Source organism: Pinus tabuliformis, chromosome 3_2 (assembly GCF_031772625.1).
Source record: "Pinus tabuliformis cultivar Carrire ecotype Pingquan chromosome 3_2, CPIR1, whole genome shotgun sequence".
Taxonomy (NCBI): domain Eukaryota; kingdom Viridiplantae; phylum Streptophyta; class Pinopsida; order Pinales; family Pinaceae; genus Pinus; species Pinus tabuliformis.
In genome coordinates, this window is record NC_142302.1 from 992381623 (window position 1) to 992401457 (window position 19835).

At 37.9% G+C, this 19835-nt stretch overlaps 1 protein-coding gene across 1 annotated transcript; it reads right to left on the bottom strand.

Moving 5' to 3' along the window:
- Positions 1-9396: 9396 nt before the first annotated feature.
- Positions 9397-12840, bottom strand: LOC149183948 (uncharacterized). Its single transcript, XM_089417346.1, has 4 exons — positions 11577-12840; positions 11096-11466; positions 9778-9847; positions 9397-9461 (listed from the first exon to the last, which is right to left on the bottom strand). The coding sequence occupies exons 1-4, from the start codon at positions 12350-12352 to the stop codon at positions 9398-9400; spliced, it is 1281 nt and encodes a 426-aa protein (XP_089273472.1). The 5' UTR covers positions 12353-12840; the 3' UTR covers position 9397.
- Between the last annotated feature and the right edge of the window lie 6995 nt (positions 12841-19835).

Sequence of the window (19835 nt, forward strand, 5' to 3'; positions counted from 1 at the left end):
TAGAAACTACATAACACCATTTCATATAAAGTGTGTTATCTTATTATATGTGTCTATCAATAATGATGCTCACAAGATGTTCATGAGCATGCATAATTAGTTTTATGTTAGCGTTAATTTTAATAGATGACAAAAATAAAACATGCATTTCCAACAAGGGAAATCAATAATGCTTGGGTCAAATTTCAATTTAGACCTCAAATTGATAAGGTAAGATAAATCTTAATGGTTATATCTATAGAATTTGAAAGGATTTATTATAAAAGGAATTGTAGGGTGAAGGTGTTATAGACCCTTATAAACACATACAACATAACACATTGTAATACACTTATTCATTTATTAGAATTATGCTAGTTGAGATTGTTAATATTGTATTTGTTAAACATTCAAGTAAAAGAAGTGTGTTGTGTTAGATTATTATGATTGTACTTGTTTTGCTTCTCATCACCTCTTTTTCATTCACAATTATACTCTCAAATTATTAGCAGGCTCAATTGTATTTGTTAAAGATTCAAGTAAAGGAAGTATAATAACGTTTAGTTTATCTATAACACATAACACATTGCATTAATAAGGGGCCATGTAGTTTAAATAAATTTAGAAATTAGCTAATGTCAAGACGAGAGGATCATGAGTTTGAATATCTCACTTTATGTTTAAAAAAACAATTGTGAACCCCCTTTTGTGCTCATATTCTATGAACAATCTTATTCATGCATTCAAATTGTTTTACTCCACCTACAGAGTCAAGCCCAAAATAGCATATCTACTATGTTCTTGATTAATGAAACCCCAATCTATGATTTTTTTTATGAACAATCTTGTCCATGCATTCAAATTGTATTACTCCACCTACAATCTCAAGCCCAAAATAGCATCTCTAGTATGTCACTGATGAATGCAACCCCAATGTGCACATTATACAATTTTTGGTGTCAAATAATTATCTTCAAACACAAGTTTCTCAGTTTTGATGAAGTTTAAGATGTGGTGGTGTGGTTTTGATGTAGTTTAAGATGTGGTGCATTTGAATCTTGTTGGACTATGTACATGGTTTTGAATAGGAAATGAACAATAACATTCAATTTATCTATACAACAATGCATTAATTAGGGGCCATCTAGCTTTAGACAAATTTAGAAAGAAGCTAGTGTTTATAGACCCTTAAAAACACATACAACATAACACATTGTAATACACTTATTCATTTATTAGTTACGCTAGTTGAGATTGTTAATATTGTATTTGTTAAACATTCAAGTAAAAGAAGTGTGTTGTGTTCGATTGTTATCATTGTACTTGTTTTGCTTTTCATCACCTCTTTTTCATTCACAATTATACTCTCAAATTAAAGGAAGCGTGTTGTGTTAGATTGTTATCATTGTACTTGTTTTGTTGCTCATCACCTCTCTTTCATTCACTTATGCTCAAATTATTAGGGCTCAATTTATGCATATCCTTAAAGATGAATGCAATTACAGTCTATGTATTGTGAAAATCTTGGTGTCAAACAATTATCTTCAAACAAAAGTTTTTCAGTTTTGATGAAATTTAAGGTGCGTTGGTGCATTTGAATCTTGTTGGATTGTGTACATGGATTTGAGTAGGAAATGAATAACAACTTTTAGTTTATCTATAACACATAACACATTGCATTAATAAGGGACCATATAGCTTTAAAGAAATTTAGAAATTAGCTAATGTCAAGACGAGGGGGTCATGAGTTTGAATATCTCACTTGATGTTTAAAAAAACAACTGTGAAACCCCTTTTGTGCATATATTCTATGAACAATCTTATTCATTCATTCAAATTGTTTTACTCCACCTCCAGATTCAAGCCCAAAATAGCATATGTACTATGTTCTTGATTAATGCAACCCCAATCTATGATTTTTTTTATGAACAATCTTGTTCATGCATTCAAATTGTATTACTCCACCTACAATCTCAAGCCCAAAATAGCATCTCTAGTATGTTCTTGATGAATGCAACCCCAATGTACACATTATAAAAATTTTGGTGTCATATAATTATCTTCAAACACAACTTTCTCAGTTTTGATGAAGTTTAAGATATGGTGGTGCGGTTTTGATGTAGTTTAAGATGTGGTGCATTTGAATCTTGTTGGACTATGTACATGGTTTTGAATAAGAAATGAACAATAACATTCAATTTATCTATAAAACAATGCATTAATTAGGGGTCATCTAGCTTTAGACAAATTTAGAAAGAAGCTAATGTCAAGATGAGGGGATCATGAGTCTGGATGTCTCACCTTTGTGCTACAAAAATAAAATGATATATGTTATTATGTTCTTTTATTATGTGGACCTTCGAAGGAGGCGGAGAACCTAGGGTTTCTACTCGGCTCTGGTTGCTGCCTGAGCCTGCGGCAGCAGGGCTTGCCGCTGGTGTGGGTACTGGACGCCCTTCTTGCTGCCATCGTCTGGTGCATTGCTTCTTCGTCGTGCAGCCAGAGTTTTCTTTGATATATCAGTGTCGGGGCTCGCTGCATCTGGTGGGGTTTGTTGTTCTGCGGATCCGGTAGCCTGTGGCGTGGACTCGTTTTCGGCCTACAGCTCCCCTCTCTCCTGCGGTTCTCTTCCCTCGCGCCGTGCCTTTCTTCTATTTTCCTCAGCGAGACTCGGACCCATCTCATCGTCCTCGTCTGGTGTTCCCGGGTTCGCAGCCTGCTCTGCATCCTTTGCGCATCATCGACTGAGGTCCGGTGTCTTGCATAGTGCTTTGAGCTGGGCGGCGGCGGCATGTTTTCCCTGGTTCCTCGGCGGTCTTTTGCGCACCTTCCGACCCTCTGACTTGGCGGTCTCACCAAGGGGTTTTGGCCTTTGATTTTTTGTGCTAAGACGCAAGTGCAGGGGCGAGAGTTTTGGGCCTCCTGACTCTCTTCGTGGGGGCGAGGTGGCTGCCCTAGCCGCCTCTGCCCCCGGAACCGACCCGCCTCAGCTCTAGTTGGGACCTGTTGGGCTCCCTTGCTGAAGCGATGGTTTCTTTTTTGGCTTTTTGCTAGCTACCAATGCAGCTATGGAGAGTGTTGAGGGATCTGAGGTGTGGAGTCTGTCTCTGCTTCGATTCGTGCCGCTTTTCTATGGCTGTTTCTGGTTGCTTTTCTTCTGGCTTCTTTGGATATATGGGTGGTTTTCTTCCACTGGTTTCTGAGGTTTTAGGTGGAGAGTTGAGGGGATGGGGGAGGTGTGGCTACCTAGGCTGCTCTCTACCATTTCGTGCCTCTCCCCTTTGCCTTTGGCAGCCATTTCGAATTTTTCTGTACATTCCACAGGAGCTATTGTTAATTTTCTGTTTTTTTTTTTCGCTTGTATGGGTAGGGGTATACTCCTGTTGGGGTTTACATACCCATTTTCTTGCTGCCCTATCTGAGGGCTTTTCTGCATACTTCTCCTGAAGTATTGTTTTGTAAGTGGTTTACCCACACTACAGCATATGCGTACAGCATCTACAACATGTAATTTTCTGAAATTAATGGAAATTACGAATTCTCTTCTTCGGAAAAAAATGTTCTTTTATTATGTTATTTGTTTTTTTTTTACAAGTTCCCAAAATGTAATTATGTTAGGCATAGTCTTCTGGAGACAGAGTTAGGCATAGTTTTCTGCTAAAAGTCTTACATAAGCTTGGATTTGGTGAGAAATTTATAAATTGAATTCGAGCTTGCATCTTAGAGCCTTGGATTACCCCATTAATAAATGGTAGAGCTGCCGATTTTTTCAAAGCCACGAGAGGGCTCAGGCAGGGGTGCCCTCTCTCACCTCTTTTATTTGTTCTTCAAACCTCTGTTCTCAGTTTTTACCTAGACAAAAAAAAAGAGCAGATCAAGATATTGTTGGACTCTGTATTGCAAGAGGTGTGAAAACCATTAATCATGCCCTATTCGTAGATGACTCGCTGCTATTGGGAGCAGCTTCTAGGCTTATTGCCTCCAGATTTGAAAAAGCTTTGGATGAGTTTTGTTTGGTATCAAGAAGCAATTTAAACAAAGGAAAATGCCATATCTATTGTTGGAACACCACTTCCAGCTTGCTCAACTCCATTTCTAGAACCTTTGGTTTTGCAGCATCTTCAAATTGGACTTCCTTCAAGTATTTGGGGCTCCCGGTTTTTCTCAAAAAAGCTTACAGCAAAGATTGGCTCTCCCAATTGGATAAATTCAAGAACAAGCTGTTTGCCTGGGGTTATTCCTAGCTTAACATTGCTGGTAAGTCTGTCCTTGTTAAATCTGTTCTTTCCAGCCTTCCCTTGTTTCAATTCTCGGTCCTTCTCAATCCAACTGGTATTCTCAGAAAAATGGAGGTGACCATTCGAAGATTCTTTTGGAAGGAGGGCAAGCAGAATGAGAAAAAGATTCTGCTAGTCAACTGGGAATGTATCTCCAAACCGCTATTGGAAGGAGGTTTGAATTTCAAGAATCTTGGTTACCATAATGTAGTAATGGGAACTAAATTAATCTGGAGAATTATTGCCCCTAAACCTGGCTGGGCGCAATTAGCTCTTTGGAAAAAATACTTCAAAGACCAGCGTTCCCGGTGCCTAGATCACCCTAAGATGCATCCAAATACGCCCTTCTTGAAGCTTTGTAGCAAAGCTTGCTCTCTCATCAAAGATCATGCCTTCTAGGTTCCTAGTAATGGAAAAAGGATCAACCTCTGGATAGATAAAATTTTGAATAATGAGCCACTGGGAGACTGTCGTTCACTCCAAACGCTACGGAGATAGATGAATGAGGTTGGAATGCGAACTCTGTGGGACATTTCAGCTTGGCAGAACTCACATTGGGTTGGCTGGAATCTTCAAACACCCCCAAAACTATCTATGGAGCGCGAGATTCTAATTTCCAAGCTCCACGACCTGTCTCCTTCGCTAGCTCGAAAAAGGGATACAAGAGGATGGGGTACGCAAACTGGTGGATACACTGTTGCTCAAGGTTACGCCACGCTATGTGAGCGCCCCCATGTGGCCACAAACCCTGAGCCTTCGAAAGGGATATGACATTATCCCACCTTGCCTAAAATCGACTTCTTCAACTGGCTGCTATGTCACTCCAAAATCTTGACAAATGATAATTTCCAAAACCGTGGTTTTCATGGTCCTTCAAGGTGCGGCCTTTGTAAGGTAAACCAAGAAAGCATAACTCATCTGATGCTTGAATGCACCTTTACTTTGCAGATTTGGACAAAATTGTTGGGAACTCTGAGTTCCAACATCGTGTTGCCTTCCTCCATCCCGATATTTTTACTAAATGGCTGCAAAGGTATCCCGGGACTCCCCCATGAAACACATTATTAGAGCTGCTTGGACTGCTCTCCCTAAAATAATCTGTTGGCAAGTTTGGCTTGAAAGAAATAAAAGGATTTTTAGGAGCTACGAACAAGAGGCCAAGCTTGTGGCAGTTAAGATTAAAAGCCAGCTTAAAGAGAGTCTAAGAGATATTAAAGATGACTTAAATCTCAACCAGCAAGATATAAATTGGGGCTCCTCTCTCGAACTCCAGTACCAAAATAGTGCAAACAATATCTCCCTCCCCAAAGATATGCAAATAAGACTTTCAGCAAATGACTTCAAGGACTAGGCCACAAATCAGCAGATATTCTCCCTCTTTTTCAATGGGGTTGCAAAAGCCAATCTTGGAAGAGCTGGTTCCGGAGGCATCATTTTGAATCCCGATGGCACAAGGATACACAGTTTCACCTAGGGCCTAGGCATAGCTTCTAGCATTCAAGCTGAGGCTTTGGCTCTTTTCCAAGGACTCAAGATTATGAAAATGTTGAACATCAAGGAGGCAAATGTAATTGGGGACTCCTAGGTAATAATTAACATTATGGTGACTCATTCTAAGCCAACGGATCTAAGGCTTGCAAGGCTGATCCTGAACAGATTGTCGATGATAAGCCGGAGGAAGGTGAGGATGACGTCAAGTCATCATGCCCCTTACGCCCTGGGCAACACACGTGCTACAATGACCGGGACAAAGGGTCGCGACCCCACGAGGGCAAGCTAACCTCAAAAACCCGGCCTCAGTTCGGATTGCAGGCTGCAACTCCCCTGCATGAAGCCGGAATCACTAGTAATCGTCGGTCAGCCATACGGTGGTGAATCCGTTCTCGGGCCTTGTACACACCGCCCGTCACACTATGGGAGTTGGCCATGCCCCAAGTCGTTACCTTAACCGCAAGGAGGGGGATGTCGAAAGCTGGGCTAGTGACTGGAGTGAAGTCGTAACAAGGTAGCCGTACTAGAAGGTGCGGCTGGATCACCTCCTTTTCAGGGAGAGCCAATGATTTTTGGGCTTCTTCGTTTGACACTGCTTCCGGAAGGACTCACATCTGAGTAAAGCTCGTAGATGGAAGTATTCTTTCGGGTCTCGACAGTGAAGTGAAACCATGAGCTTATCATCCCAGGTCGGAACAAGTTGATAGAATCCCATCTCCCATTTGCCTCCCCATGTTGCCACCCAGGCGGGGACATGAGGTAGCAAAAAAAGAGTTAGGGTTTCTCTTCTGCTATTTTGGATATATTGAGGCCTCCATCCCCAGGAGGCCTGCACAATGGCCTATAAGTTTATTTGCTATATTGGTTCTTCCAATATATTGGTGTTGGTGTAGGGGCAGGTCTCCATACCTAGAGGCCTGCACGATGGGCTATTAGCTCAACGGTAGAGCACACCCCTGATAATCGCGTCTTAGAGACTCTTTCCAAAAGTTGAATTTTTATCATGTGTTGAGAGCTAATAATAAAGAGGCAGACATCAAAACCAAAGCAAAGCAGCCCTCCTTATGGCTGGAGCCTTACTCAGAGGAGGACAAAAATCACGGGAACCAATTCCTTAATTTAGATAGCTGTCATGTTTTACTACCTTTTGTTAAATTAGTTTGTATGTACCCATAAAGTTGGGAAAATCTCTAAAATAGATTACATAGTAGCAGGCAAAAAGAGATGTGAGCTAAACATAAATGCCATGGCCTTGCATGGTTGTGCTGGACTTGTGGAATTAGACTCACCTTTTGTAATCCGTTTTTTGACATTAAGGCCAAGTATCTAATATATCCTCTATCCGTTTGTGTAAAAAATATATATATTTAATTTAAATGATTGACTAAAAATAAGTATTGTATTTTACTATCATATTCAAACCCCTAAACTACATGTTAACTTGCAAATAAGATTTTACAAAAAAATTACTTAGAATTGAATATCATGTGTGCAAAAGGCCAGCCACGTTGTTAACAACCAAGAATGCAATGTGGAGTGCTATTAAGCAAGATAAAAGTGATTGTTGTTGGCAAGGAACTCCCTTTACCAACATTAAGCATTGTGTTGGGAAAAAATTAGTGTTTTGAAATATTATTATAATCCTAAATAAAATGTAGAAATTCTTAACTCTAGAATTCTGATAAGAAACTTATTTTCATCACTTTAAATACTCTAAATATTATTTAAGTTTTATAAAATTTGGTCTTACAAATCCTGAAATTTCTAAAAATAAAATTGTGTAAATCTAAAAATATTTCATACTTTGTAATTTTAAAGGTAAATACAACATCCTTTACACCATTTTATTTATAGAAACTACACTTACATCCATAGAGTATAAATTCATGCTTCAATTTTTGAAATATACAAGTACAAAGTGCTCAACATGAGAAAATATAAACTTCTTATTATTACTTATAGTATGAAGAGTAGCCACCATAAACACAACACAGATTTTGAGGCTTGACTTAGTTCTTGGACTATAAAACAAAACAATAAAATTACAAATAATAATAAAATGTAATGAAAATAGAATTACAAACTATTGTTACAATAACTCACTTTCTTAACAAAGTTTTCAATCATTTTATTTCTACCCAACTTCATTTTATAAAAATAAGGTTTTTCCATTCCCAACATATTCAGATCATTCATTTATAAAAATAAAGTAAACTACTAATTACACAACTAAATTATTAAACATAAAATCCAAAATCTCAAAAGAAAACCAACAAAATAATTATATTATTAATCATAAAATTTAAGATTACAAAATCTAAAAAAAATCCAGAAAGACCATTTTATCTGTATTTTTAATATTCTGATATTAAAAAGAAAAAGTTAAAAAAATTAGATTTTACTCTTCTTATTATAGACCTACGATGGGCCTCACTAAGTCTTATCTCCTGGACAATGCCAGTTTTATCCAGACATATCACAAGTCACTTTCTCATCTTTCCTGTGTTGTCTTACCTGAGTTCGATTAAACCCACGATTTTAATGTGCAAATATTCTATGAGTAAATAAATATTACAGCATTTGGAATCAAAATTGGTTAGATGGTTATTAAAAGATGGATAAAACCCTTATATTCTATCTTCTTATTTTTTTTTCAAAAACAATGCACATTAAATCAATTGAACCTTTAGTAACTTGATGGCATAGCCGTGGCAGAAGACTGTGTACCAGCAGAAACTTTTAGCGTTCAGCCTGCCAGAAATATGGCGCGAGCACATTTGTCTGTACATTTATTTTTCTGAAACTTGCAAGCATCGTTTTTTGGCATTGGTTTCTCTCAGAAAAGTTATTAGTCACTTTTATTTTTTACCTGGGCTTACAAGATTGAAGATCAGAATAACACGAGCAAAATAATCTTGACACAAATAAGGAAAAGGTAGCTATTAAAAAAAAAATAGTTATGACAAGATTTGAATCTAAAGATGATATTTGTAATCATCTAACATTAAATCAGAAGAAACATAATGAAAACAGCTAAGACCTGAGTGAAGTTCTTTCCAGAGAAAAGGCTTTACATCGTAAAAATTGTTATACTGTAACATGAAATACATATAATATATCTTTTATAAAGTACATAATATATAATCAAATGCTTGAGTAACTAAAAAAAACTTATAATCAAATGCTTGAGTAACTACAAAAACCTATAAATCAAATGCTTCAGTAACTAAAAATCCTCGTACTTATTTTATACAAATTATTTTGTGAAATATAATGTTGTATTATTTAATTACATATATCTAATTTCAAAAACAAATATGAAATACCAAACCATGAAGAAGGGAAGAAGAAATGACGGTAGACTTTCAACGACCAAAAGAAATAGGCCACAGAAATTCAAACTGTCGGAATCTATAACCAAAAATGAATGTATAGAGAATTAATTTTTTTTTAATTGCGGACTGGATTTTTAACGTACAAATAACGACCAGGAAACAATTTTCTCCTGGAATGAAATCAATTAAAATAAATAATTCACGGCAAATAAATAATTCACGGCAATGGGTAAGTGCATTGGCCTAAATCAGGCCACAAATCTTCAGATTGATTTTTATGTACATACAAACTGCTGGGTTGTTAAAAAGAGGAATCTAATTATAGCGGAACTTAGGGCGAACAGCAATCACGCCTGCTCTAGCTTCACTAAATTTGTACCTGCACGGTCCAATAGATATGCTAAGCCAACTATCAAAACATTTTTCCAGACATTCTTATCCACCCAAAACTTCCGAAGTCATAGATTGCTGAGAAGATATGATAACTGCTTAGATTCGATGTAAGGAAATGTGCATGGTGAATATCTAATTTTCCTATTCATTCTAGAAGTTTAAACAAAATGAAATCAGGCACAGTTCAATAATAGTCTAAGATAATACGATCAATGCAAATACAGCTGAACCACATGCAGTTAATTTCAATGAAAGCCCTAATACAAGACAATTCATGTTAAAAGTCTGAGATAAATATATACCCCTTATCGATAAGAAAGTTTTTAATTGCAATAGGAAGAGCAGCACCACCACGACTGTGGACTCCAACTCCTGCAACAGGAAAAAAATACAAAGAGATGAACAAATCCTGCAACAGAAAAAAATACAAAGAGATGAACAACTCCTGCAATAGCAAAAAAATACAAAGAGATGAACCTACATATAAATACAAAGAGATGAACTTACATATAAGGATGATAAATATTTAACAAATAGAACACAAAACAGCAAGCATATACTATATGAAACTATATTTTGCTGTGAAAGGAATCTGCTATCCATAATGAGCTGATGCCCATCGCTTGATTAGATGGAGTCACATCATACTGTTATATTTTGCTGTGAAAGGAATCTGCTATCCATAATGAGCTGATGCCCATCACTTGATTAGATGGAGTCACATCATACTGAACAACAGACAAAAGAATCACACTTTCATAGATATAATTGTTTTTCCCTTGCATATTTCCAATATAACGACTTGTCCAATCGCTCTATCTTTTCCCTTGTGGCAATATCTTGCAAATAGAGCAGAAACCAGTAAAACATATTCTGTTTGAAACTGTATTTTTGCTGAGATAGAAATCTGCGTTCCATAATCAGGTGATGCCCATCACTAGATTAGACTCAGTCACATCATATTTGACAACCGACAGAACAAGAAATCACATTTTCATGGATATAATTGTTTTTCTCTTGCATTTTTCCAATATAACTTATCCAATTGATCTAAATTTTCCCTTGTGGCAATATCTAGCGAATAGAGCAGAAAACAGCAAAACATATACCGTTTGAAATTGTATTTTTGCTGAGATAGGAATCTTCTATCCATAATCAGATGATGGCCACTAGATTGGACTAAGATACATCATATCGGATAACAGAATCATTTTCATTTATTCAATTGTTCTTCCCTTGCATATTTTAATATAAGGATTTATCTAATTGCTCTATATTTTCGTTGTGACAAAATCTTGCAAATATAGCAGAAAACAGCAAAACAGAGTGTTTGAAACTGTATATTTGCTGAAATAGGAATCTGATATCCATAATCAGACGATGCCCATCACTAGATTATAGTCAGTCACGTCATACGAAGCTCATCACTAGATTATAGTTAGTCACATCAAAATTTGACAACAGACAAAACAAGAAATCACAGTTTCATTGATATAATTGTTTTTCCCTTGCATATTTCCAATATAAGGACTTGTCCAATTGCTTTATATTTTCCCTTGTGACAGTATCTTGCAAATTTTTAGAACAACCAACAATTGATACAGTGAAGTAACTTCTTACCTGTTATGACTTGCAGTTCAGATGGCCTCCAAGTTCGCAAGGATAATAATCCCGAAGATTGTTGCTCTGTATTGAAATTGCTTTGCTGATTTGTTCCTGGACCAGATGGGGCAGAAGTATTGTATTCAATCATTTCCAATCGCAATTCCAAGGCCTGCACCGCTTCTGCTGCATGAAGCCCATGTAGATCTAACTTCCAAATGTCCTTATGTTTTTCATTTCTAATTTGAAGAATTTCTGCAGCTGCCTTAGCATTTAGTTTATCTGCAGCCAAATGTTCATCTTTTGATTTTAGAGAAATATTCTTAGCAGTGCTGTGATCGCCTCGCAAATAAGCTCTTTCAGCTTCCCTTGAATGTCGATTTGCAGCCCTGCTTGAAAACAAGCGATTATAATATATGTTCATGCCTTCCCAATTATCAGTAATGATCACCTTAAAAAAATTCAATAGACTTCACGGAAATAGGCTCGCAAAATATACCTACGCATCCGCAATGCTTCCTTTCGATGTTTCAAATATACATCATCTTCCTCCCATTCTGGCTCAGGGGGAGCAGTTGGCATGTGTCCTCTTGCAACTGTCACATGTAAATTTTCAAAACCCAAGGACTCAGGCAATAGAGGGCCACTTCCTTCAGAACTCTGATCAGGTAGAGAATTCTCAACAGCTTCAGATGCATCAGAGGGATCTGAATTCTCCGGCAACGTCATCACAGCCATAGACTCCAGGGAAGCAGAGGCTTGTTCAAGCTCATAATTAACAGCCACTAAAACATCCTCTATCAGGCTCTCATCAGCCCAACCATACAAGGCCTTCAGTTTCTCTACTGCAACCTTTTTCTGATTTGCATCATCTGTCACGCCCTGCAGCATAGCAGTGCTAGCCAGGATTGCATTAGGATAAGGATCAATCAATTTCTCTGGCCTAACAGCAACCTTTTCTATCAATTGGGAAAATCCTTTCCAGGGTTTGCCTCTAGAATTTGGAGAGATAAAGGAAATATTTTCGTGCCCCACCACAGCCGAGACATCATTTTTTTCTTTCAGATAATTCTTGTCCATAACAGAACCCTGACTTGGCTTTCTCTGGAGATGATTAGAAGAGGACGAGGTTGGAGGAAAAGGTGGGAAAGGGTCCACGTCAGCCTTAGGAACCCCACCCCGCTGTTGGGCATCAAAGGAAGCCCATCCTGGAACCTTAGCCCTTTGCCGCGGTGATCGGATGGACCTCTTGGGAGCACCACTGGTGCCCATCATGGAGCACTTACCCGCCGAGAAAAGTATTGTTGGGTCTGTATAAGGAGATCACGGGATCGAAACCCTTTGGGTTTCCGTCCAAAGCAAGATAAAAAAGGGGGGTCTACTGTTTACTCCTTCGGCTAAAGATAAAGGGAAACGGATCATTCATTAATGAGGATCTTATGCACAGAATTTCAATGCCGTACCTGGCTAAAGAACTCTCAAAGCCACCCGTCTGTACTTCCAGAGCTCCCGAAACCACGCGCAGGATTTCAGAAGAACAGAGTCGCTGGATTGCTGTTCTCGATTTTGATTTTGTCTGAAGGATTTGATGTACAAAGATGAAGAAGATGCGTGGAATTTGCATTGAAAATTGGACTGAGAATCCATTAACAAAGCGCGTGAGCTCTGAGAAATTTTGACCCCCCTCAAGAATTGCAGTCTGACAACAAACCCAAATCGAAATGCGCTCGGCTCTTGCCGTGTTGCTGTAGAAAAAGGAGCAGTTGGACTTTTGTGCGAATATATACACGGCGCTATACTAACCTCTAAACCCTATATGGTTAACTAACCTAAAGGTTAGGTGCGCCCGAATTTTGATCAGGGTGGCGACGGTTGACTTAGAATCCGTCTAAGGGAATAGTTTACCGACACGTCGCTATACTAACCTCTAAACCCTATATGGTTAACTAACCTAAAGGTTAGGTGCGCCCGAATTTTGATCAGGGTGGCGACGGTTGACTTAGAATCCGTCTAAGGGAATAGTTTACCGACACGTGGAAGAAGGATTAACCATAAAATTTGTCGATTGGTAGTGCTAGGAATGCTTTGGATGTTTTGATTGACAAATCTCACCGTTATTTCCCTTGGAGAATATTTGTTGGAAAAACGATAGAGATATTTTAGAGGGCAAAATAAGTTTATTTTTTGTTATTATAAAGTACATAATTTTATGGAAATATTTATGGTTGGATTATATAAGATATTAGTTTAGATATAGTGTTTTATAAGTGTTTGAGAGGGATTGAGTTTTCTTTGGGATCAATTTTTTATTTTTTTAAGTGAAAAGAGATTTGATCTTTTTTGGGGCTTGATAAATTTGAGGTTAAGATGGTTTTTTGCTGGTTTTTGTATCTACATATATCATATTAAGGTTGGATCTATCTGTCCTTCTCTTCTCTCTCTCTCTCCCCTCCCTCTTTGCTCAACTCTCTCCCTCCCTCTCTCTCTTCCCTCTTGTTCAACTATCTCCCTCCCTCTCTCTCTCTCTCTCTCCCCTCCCTCTTTGCTCAACTCTCTCCCTCCCTCTCTCTCTTCCCTCTTGTTCAACTATCTTCCTCCCTCTCTCCTTCTCTCTATCAACTCCTCTCTTTCTTCCTTCCTCTCTCTCTCTTTCCTTCCCACTTCCCTCTATCTCTCCCTCCATCTCTCTCTCTAACCACCAACTCTATCATTATCTCCCTCCCTCTTTCCTTCTCTCTTCCCCCTGTCTCCCCCTCCATCTCCATGTCCCCCCTCTCTCTTCCCTTTCTCTCCCCCTCTCTCTCCTCTCCTCTTTGTCTTCCCTCCTCTCCTCTCTCCCTCTCTCTCCATCTCTCCCTTGTCACTCCTCTATCTACTGCTATATCTCTATGTAATTTTTTCCTTTCCTCTCTCCCCCCTCCAACTCCATCTCTCTCCCTCCCTCTCTCCTCTTTGTCCCCTCCTCTCACTCTTCATTCCTCTATCTCTTTTACACTTCCCTCTCTCTCTCCTCCCCATCACTCTCTCTCTCTCTGCCCTCCAGCTTTGTGACTATTTCTCTCCCTCTCTGGCGCCCACCTCTCTCTCGCCCTCCCATCCATCCATATGATGGACAATTTTCACTCCATGCAATAGATGTTCTCTTTCCCTCTCTCCTTCTCTCCCCCGCCTCTCTCTCTCCCTCCCATCCATCCATATGATGGACAATTTTCACTCTTTGCAATCAATGCTCCCCATCCATCCATATGATGGACAATTTTCACTCCATGCAATAGATGTTATATGTAATGTCTAAATTATTTTCCATTTTAATGTCTATATGGTTTTTTTGACGTGTAGTATTAGTAAGCCTTGGTATTGGCTCATACATCCAAAAATAAAATACTTGAAAATCATTTATAGTCAAGTAAATAACATATCTACCATAGTTTACTTTCCACCATAATTAAAGGAAGTCTTTTGCTAAAAAACGGATAGAAATAAGATGTAAAAAATATATTTACGAATAACATGTATTATTTATGTCTTCTAAAATTGGAAGTGTGTAGACTTACACATGGTTACTACCCACCAAGGTTTATGAAGTTCTTATGCTTGAGTAGGCAATTTACTTAACCACTTCATATCTCAATTTATTAATTACTGTCAAAGCAAGACCATAGGTAGATCTGTCTATCAATTATTATTAATTTAGCATGACCAATGTAACTTATAATTATTTATGGAATTTTTCCAGTTGGAGGGGCTAAGGTGCCCTACAAAAAAATACAATATAACAAATTGAAGCTTATTGTTTCTATTACTTTTAACATTTTATTATTAATTGAACCATGATTTAAGTTTTTACACTACAACATCTCCACCATAATTGGTTGTACATTACTTTTAACTTTTTATTACTTTTTAATTGAGCTGACATATAAATGTTAAATGTTAAACATTTATCAAAATTTGTTAAATGTTATCCCATACTCGGTTGTAGAGAGCCACCCGCTCAATAGTTTTTTTAATATTATTTAAATTAATCTAGTTATATAAATTAAATGGTTCATTTTGAGGAAAAAATTAAATTAAATAGTCGCTAAATATTGATAAGTATCAATTCATAATAAGCATCAAAATACTCATTTCATAATAAATTTCACATTTAAAAAAATTATAAAAGTTAACAAACTTATAATTTTATTTTAAATTATTATTATCCTTTATAAAAGAATTAATATATGAGTTAAATATATATACATTTTAAAAAATGTGTCACAATATTCTTAATCATGAAGATTCACCTCCACTTTTTGGAAATTTTTAACTTGTAAACAACTCTTTTTACAATATCATGGCTTATCCATACCACATGTCTAATATAACATGTTCTTTAATTAATTAGAGATAAATTAATTAAAAGAGCATAATTAACCTGTAGATGAATTTTAATCTTTAATATGTGAATACTACTATGAATATTCCAACATATTCCACAAAAGTTAAATCTCCACCATCCACCTAATTATGTGGATGGACGTGTTTCTATTCTTAGTAGCATACATAAATCAAAGGTTATGATTTATTTCCAAAGTAGTAATGCTTTTTTTGTTTTTTATTTTAAATTCATTACTTAAAAAATTGTGGTATGAACAAGTATCATATCAAATGAGTTGTGATTTTTTGGGCATATTGTATTGATAAGCCATGGTATTAGCCATGATATTGTAACAAATTCTATGAATCTCCATGGTTAAGAATTTTGTTACATGTTTTTTAAAATGTATATATGTCTAATATTATATATTATTTTTTTTATGAATAATAATAATAATAATAATGTAACTAACATTCAAAAATTACTATGGTAGGGTTTCAAGAATGATCGGTGCTTAAGTGTTTGGAAATGCAGGATTTTCAACGATCTGGAGCTCAAATCTAGAGAGTTTCTTAATCCTGGTGAAACCAATCTCAGGGGAATCCTTGTGTTTGCAAGTTTTTGTTGATTTTCATGTAGATTCACAAGCTCGTGCAATTTACTAAAGCACAGGACAAGAATCTACTTCTACTTTCAACCAACGGAAGCCAGTAGATCGATGAAAACAATATGAACAAGAGGAAGACAAATCAATGACACATAATACAATAAGTTTTTTTGGGGAAAGCCACTGCTCAAAACCCTGCCTATCTGTATTGCCTTAATAAAAAATATGAGTGAAGATACAAAGCTTGTTCTCACAAGAACAATTCCGCACAAGTATGCTCAACTCTCTACCTCACAAACTCACTCTTAGCCAACACTTAGCAAAATTCCACTACTTGCGAAGCCCCTATTTCCTTGCACAATTCCTAGGATGAATAACTCGTATTCAAAGGGAATTCATGCTTCCAAAATTGCGCAATCCTAATTAGGTCCTCTTATTGATTGCATGCATGGTATTTACAACTCAGTAAATCACACATGATAGTACATTGTCCCTGCACTCTAGTCTCAACTGGGTCTTTCTCAGAATTGGCATGCATGAGTTTCCAATGAGTGAATCTTCAGTTATCTGGAGTAGCACTTGTGGATGCACCAGTGCACTAATTGACTGCTAATCCTCTACTAGTTCAACAAACAGTTAGAACTAGTTTAACTAACTATAACTCAGTAAATTGAGTTATCTAATTACAACTCAAATAAACTCATACTGGACCCCTAAAATTTAGGGAGAACACTTACATGACTTCCAAAAGACTTCCAACTCGAAATTCCTAAGCTAATTAAGTTAATTAAACTTAATTAACTATTTACAAGTTTCTATGAGAATAGAATTTGATTTTAATTCACAGTTTAATTCAAGGACAAACTAAACTGAAATTTCTTGTTGCCATTTCTCAACACTCCCTTTCAACAAGAAAGGGATTATCTGTTGCCTCGACCTTATCTCTGTGAAACTCGAATTTGCATCTTAACAATGCCTTTGTCAAAATGTTAGCAACTTTCTCCTCCATGGGAATGTACTCCAACAACATAATTTGCCTCAATACACAATCATGTAGATGATGATATCGGATATCAATGTGCTTGGACCTATCATGAAAAAATGGATTTTCATAGAGTTTGATACAACTCTGATTATCGCAGTAAATCACTGTCAAATCCATTTGCTGACCAAACAGACCAACTAGGATCTTCCTCATCCATATGGCTTCACATGTTGCCTGACTTGCAGCCATGTACTCTGCCTCTGTCGAACTGAGTGCAACCAATCTCTGTTTCCTGTTGTACCAAGAAATTGTCACTGACCCGATACTGGAAATCCCTCCCGATGTGCTTTTCCGATCGGATGGACTCCTCGCCCAATCTGCATCCATGAAGCCTTAAAGCTTCACTCCCTCTGTCCATCTGTACCATAATATGTATTGAGTAGTGCCCCTAAGGTATCTAAATACATTCTTTGTTGCCTTCTAGTATAGCTTTGTAGGCCTAACCATCACTTGACTAAGTTGGTTAACAGCATAGCATAAATGCAGTCGTGTGTTCATCAAGTACATGAGTGAACCCATTAGCTACCTGTAAATAGTAGCTTCAACTACCTCACTTGAAGTAGCATCCTCCTTCCTCTAGTTACCAGCTAGAGGAGTCTACATAGGCTTGTAGCTCTCCATGCAGAACCTCTTCAGTATCTCATTGGCATACTTGCCTTGAGACACAAACAACTCCCCATCACCCTGCCATACTTCCATGCCCAGAAAGTAATGCATGAGCCCCAAGTCCTTCATATCAAACTCTCTTACAAGGTCCTCCTTGTAATATTTGATCAATTGATCATCACCTGTCAGTATGAGATCAACAACATGCATTACAATGATAAACATTTTACCTTCCACCACTATGTACTACAGGTTCGCATCCACTTCACTCTTTTTGAAGCCTAACCTGGTGAAGTAGCTATATATCGTAGTGCACCAAGCATGAGGTGCTTGCTTCAGCCCATACAACACTCTCTTGAGCTGGCACACATGCGACTCATGGTCGAAGGTTTCAAAACCTTCAAGTTGCTCTATGTACACCTCTTCCTCAATCATGCCATTAAGGAAGGTTGTCCTCACATCCATCTGATATATCTTCCAACCCATCTGCGCTGACAGTGCAAATATAGATCTCGTCAACGAGTACCTTGCAACAAGAGCAAAGGTCTCATCATAGTCAACCCCCTCTACTTGTGAAAAGTCACGGGCCACAAATCTAGCCTTATGATTCTCCACACTACCATCTGCAGCTTGCTTTATCTTGTAAATCCAACAGGAGCTCACCACTCATTTGTCCTCCGGTCTTGGGACCACATCCAAACACTGTTATGAACTATGGAGTCATACTCCTCTACTATGGCATCAACCCAAGTCAGTTGTTGCACTGCTTCCTCAAAGGAAGATGGCTCTATCACAACACATCCACTCATAAGAGCCATATATCTAGTGTACCTGTTAGGTGACCTCCTTTGTCTGCACTCTAATGTGGGTGCTCCCACATTCTCTCTAGCATCTGACAATAATCTCTCTGCCTCTCTAGTGCACTTTCTCCCATCTCTGGAAGACTCTGCCTGAGTGGATGTCTACACTCCCGAATCCTATGCATGTGGTTGCTCCACATCAATCTGAGGGTCCTCAACCTTAGGAGATAAAAGCTCCTCAGCCGCATGTAGTTGAAGCTTCCTCTCAAGGGAAACTCGCATGGCCTTCTCCTCATCGAATCTGACATCCCTACGAACCGTTGTCATCATGTTGGTCGACAAGTATACTCGATAGTTGTGAGGTGTATCAGTGTGCCCCACAAATATCCCCAACTCTGTTGTTGGATCCAACTTCTTCCGTGCATCTTTTGTCACATGGAAATATACCGATGACCCAAAAATCCTGAAGTGACCAACATCTGGCCTCTTACCGGTATAAGCCTCCTTTAGTGTGTTCATCCTAAGTATACAGTGCGAGCTACAATTTTGAACATAAACCATTGTGTTGCATGCCTTAGCCCACAAGTGTAGTGGTAGTCACTGATCATGCAACATTTCCCTCACTGCCCCTATTATGCTTTTGTTCATATTCTCAGAGATCCCATTCTACCGAGGGTTATCGGGTGTTGTCAACTCCCACTTAATTCCTGCCATTGCAGGAAGTTCTTAAACTCATTTGAGACATACTCACCACTATTGTCACTCCTTTGATATTTAACCTTCTTGCCTGACTCTTTCTCCACCAATAATTTAAACTCATAAAACTTTACAGTGAAGGTTTGATCCTTTTTCTGCATGACAAATATCCAGCATTTTCGAGAAAAGTCATCAACAAATATAACATAATACATGTGTTTGGTCATGGATGTTGTTGAGAATGGTACACATACATCTGAATGGACTCGCTCTAGAATAGCCTCTACTCAAATGTCTATTTCATGAAAGGAAGAATTGATGTATTTACCCAAAGTACACCCCTTGCATGTATCAACTTGCTCTAGTGTACCTTTGGGCAAACTGGTGGAGATCTGTTTCACGATCTTCAAATCCCCATGATGCAAGTGACACAATGTCTCAGCTCTGCACCATCTCTGCTTTCATGCTCAAAGCAGCACAATCCTCTACCTCCAGCTTATAAAGATTCTTAACCTGAATCCATATCTTCTTTACTTGACCTGTGGCTATGTGTTGAAGGAACACCTTTCCTTTCGAAGATCACATCATAGCCTCTATCCTCAAGCATGGAAAAGGATACCAAGTTCTTCTTTAGCCCGGGCACA

Coding starts and splice junctions, on each gene's coding strand:
- LOC149183948 (XM_089417346.1), bottom strand. CDS start 12,352: ATGATGGGCACCAGTGGTGCTCCCAAGAGGTCCATCCGATCACCGCGG. Junction 9,848..11,095: donor TGAACTGCAAGTCATAACAG/GTAAGAAGTTAC, acceptor TTCCTGTTGCAG/GAGTTGGAGTCCACAGTCGT. Junction 9,462..9,777: donor AACTTTCTTATCGATAAGGG/GTATATATTTAT, acceptor TGGACCGTGCAG/GTACAAATTTAGTGAAGCTA.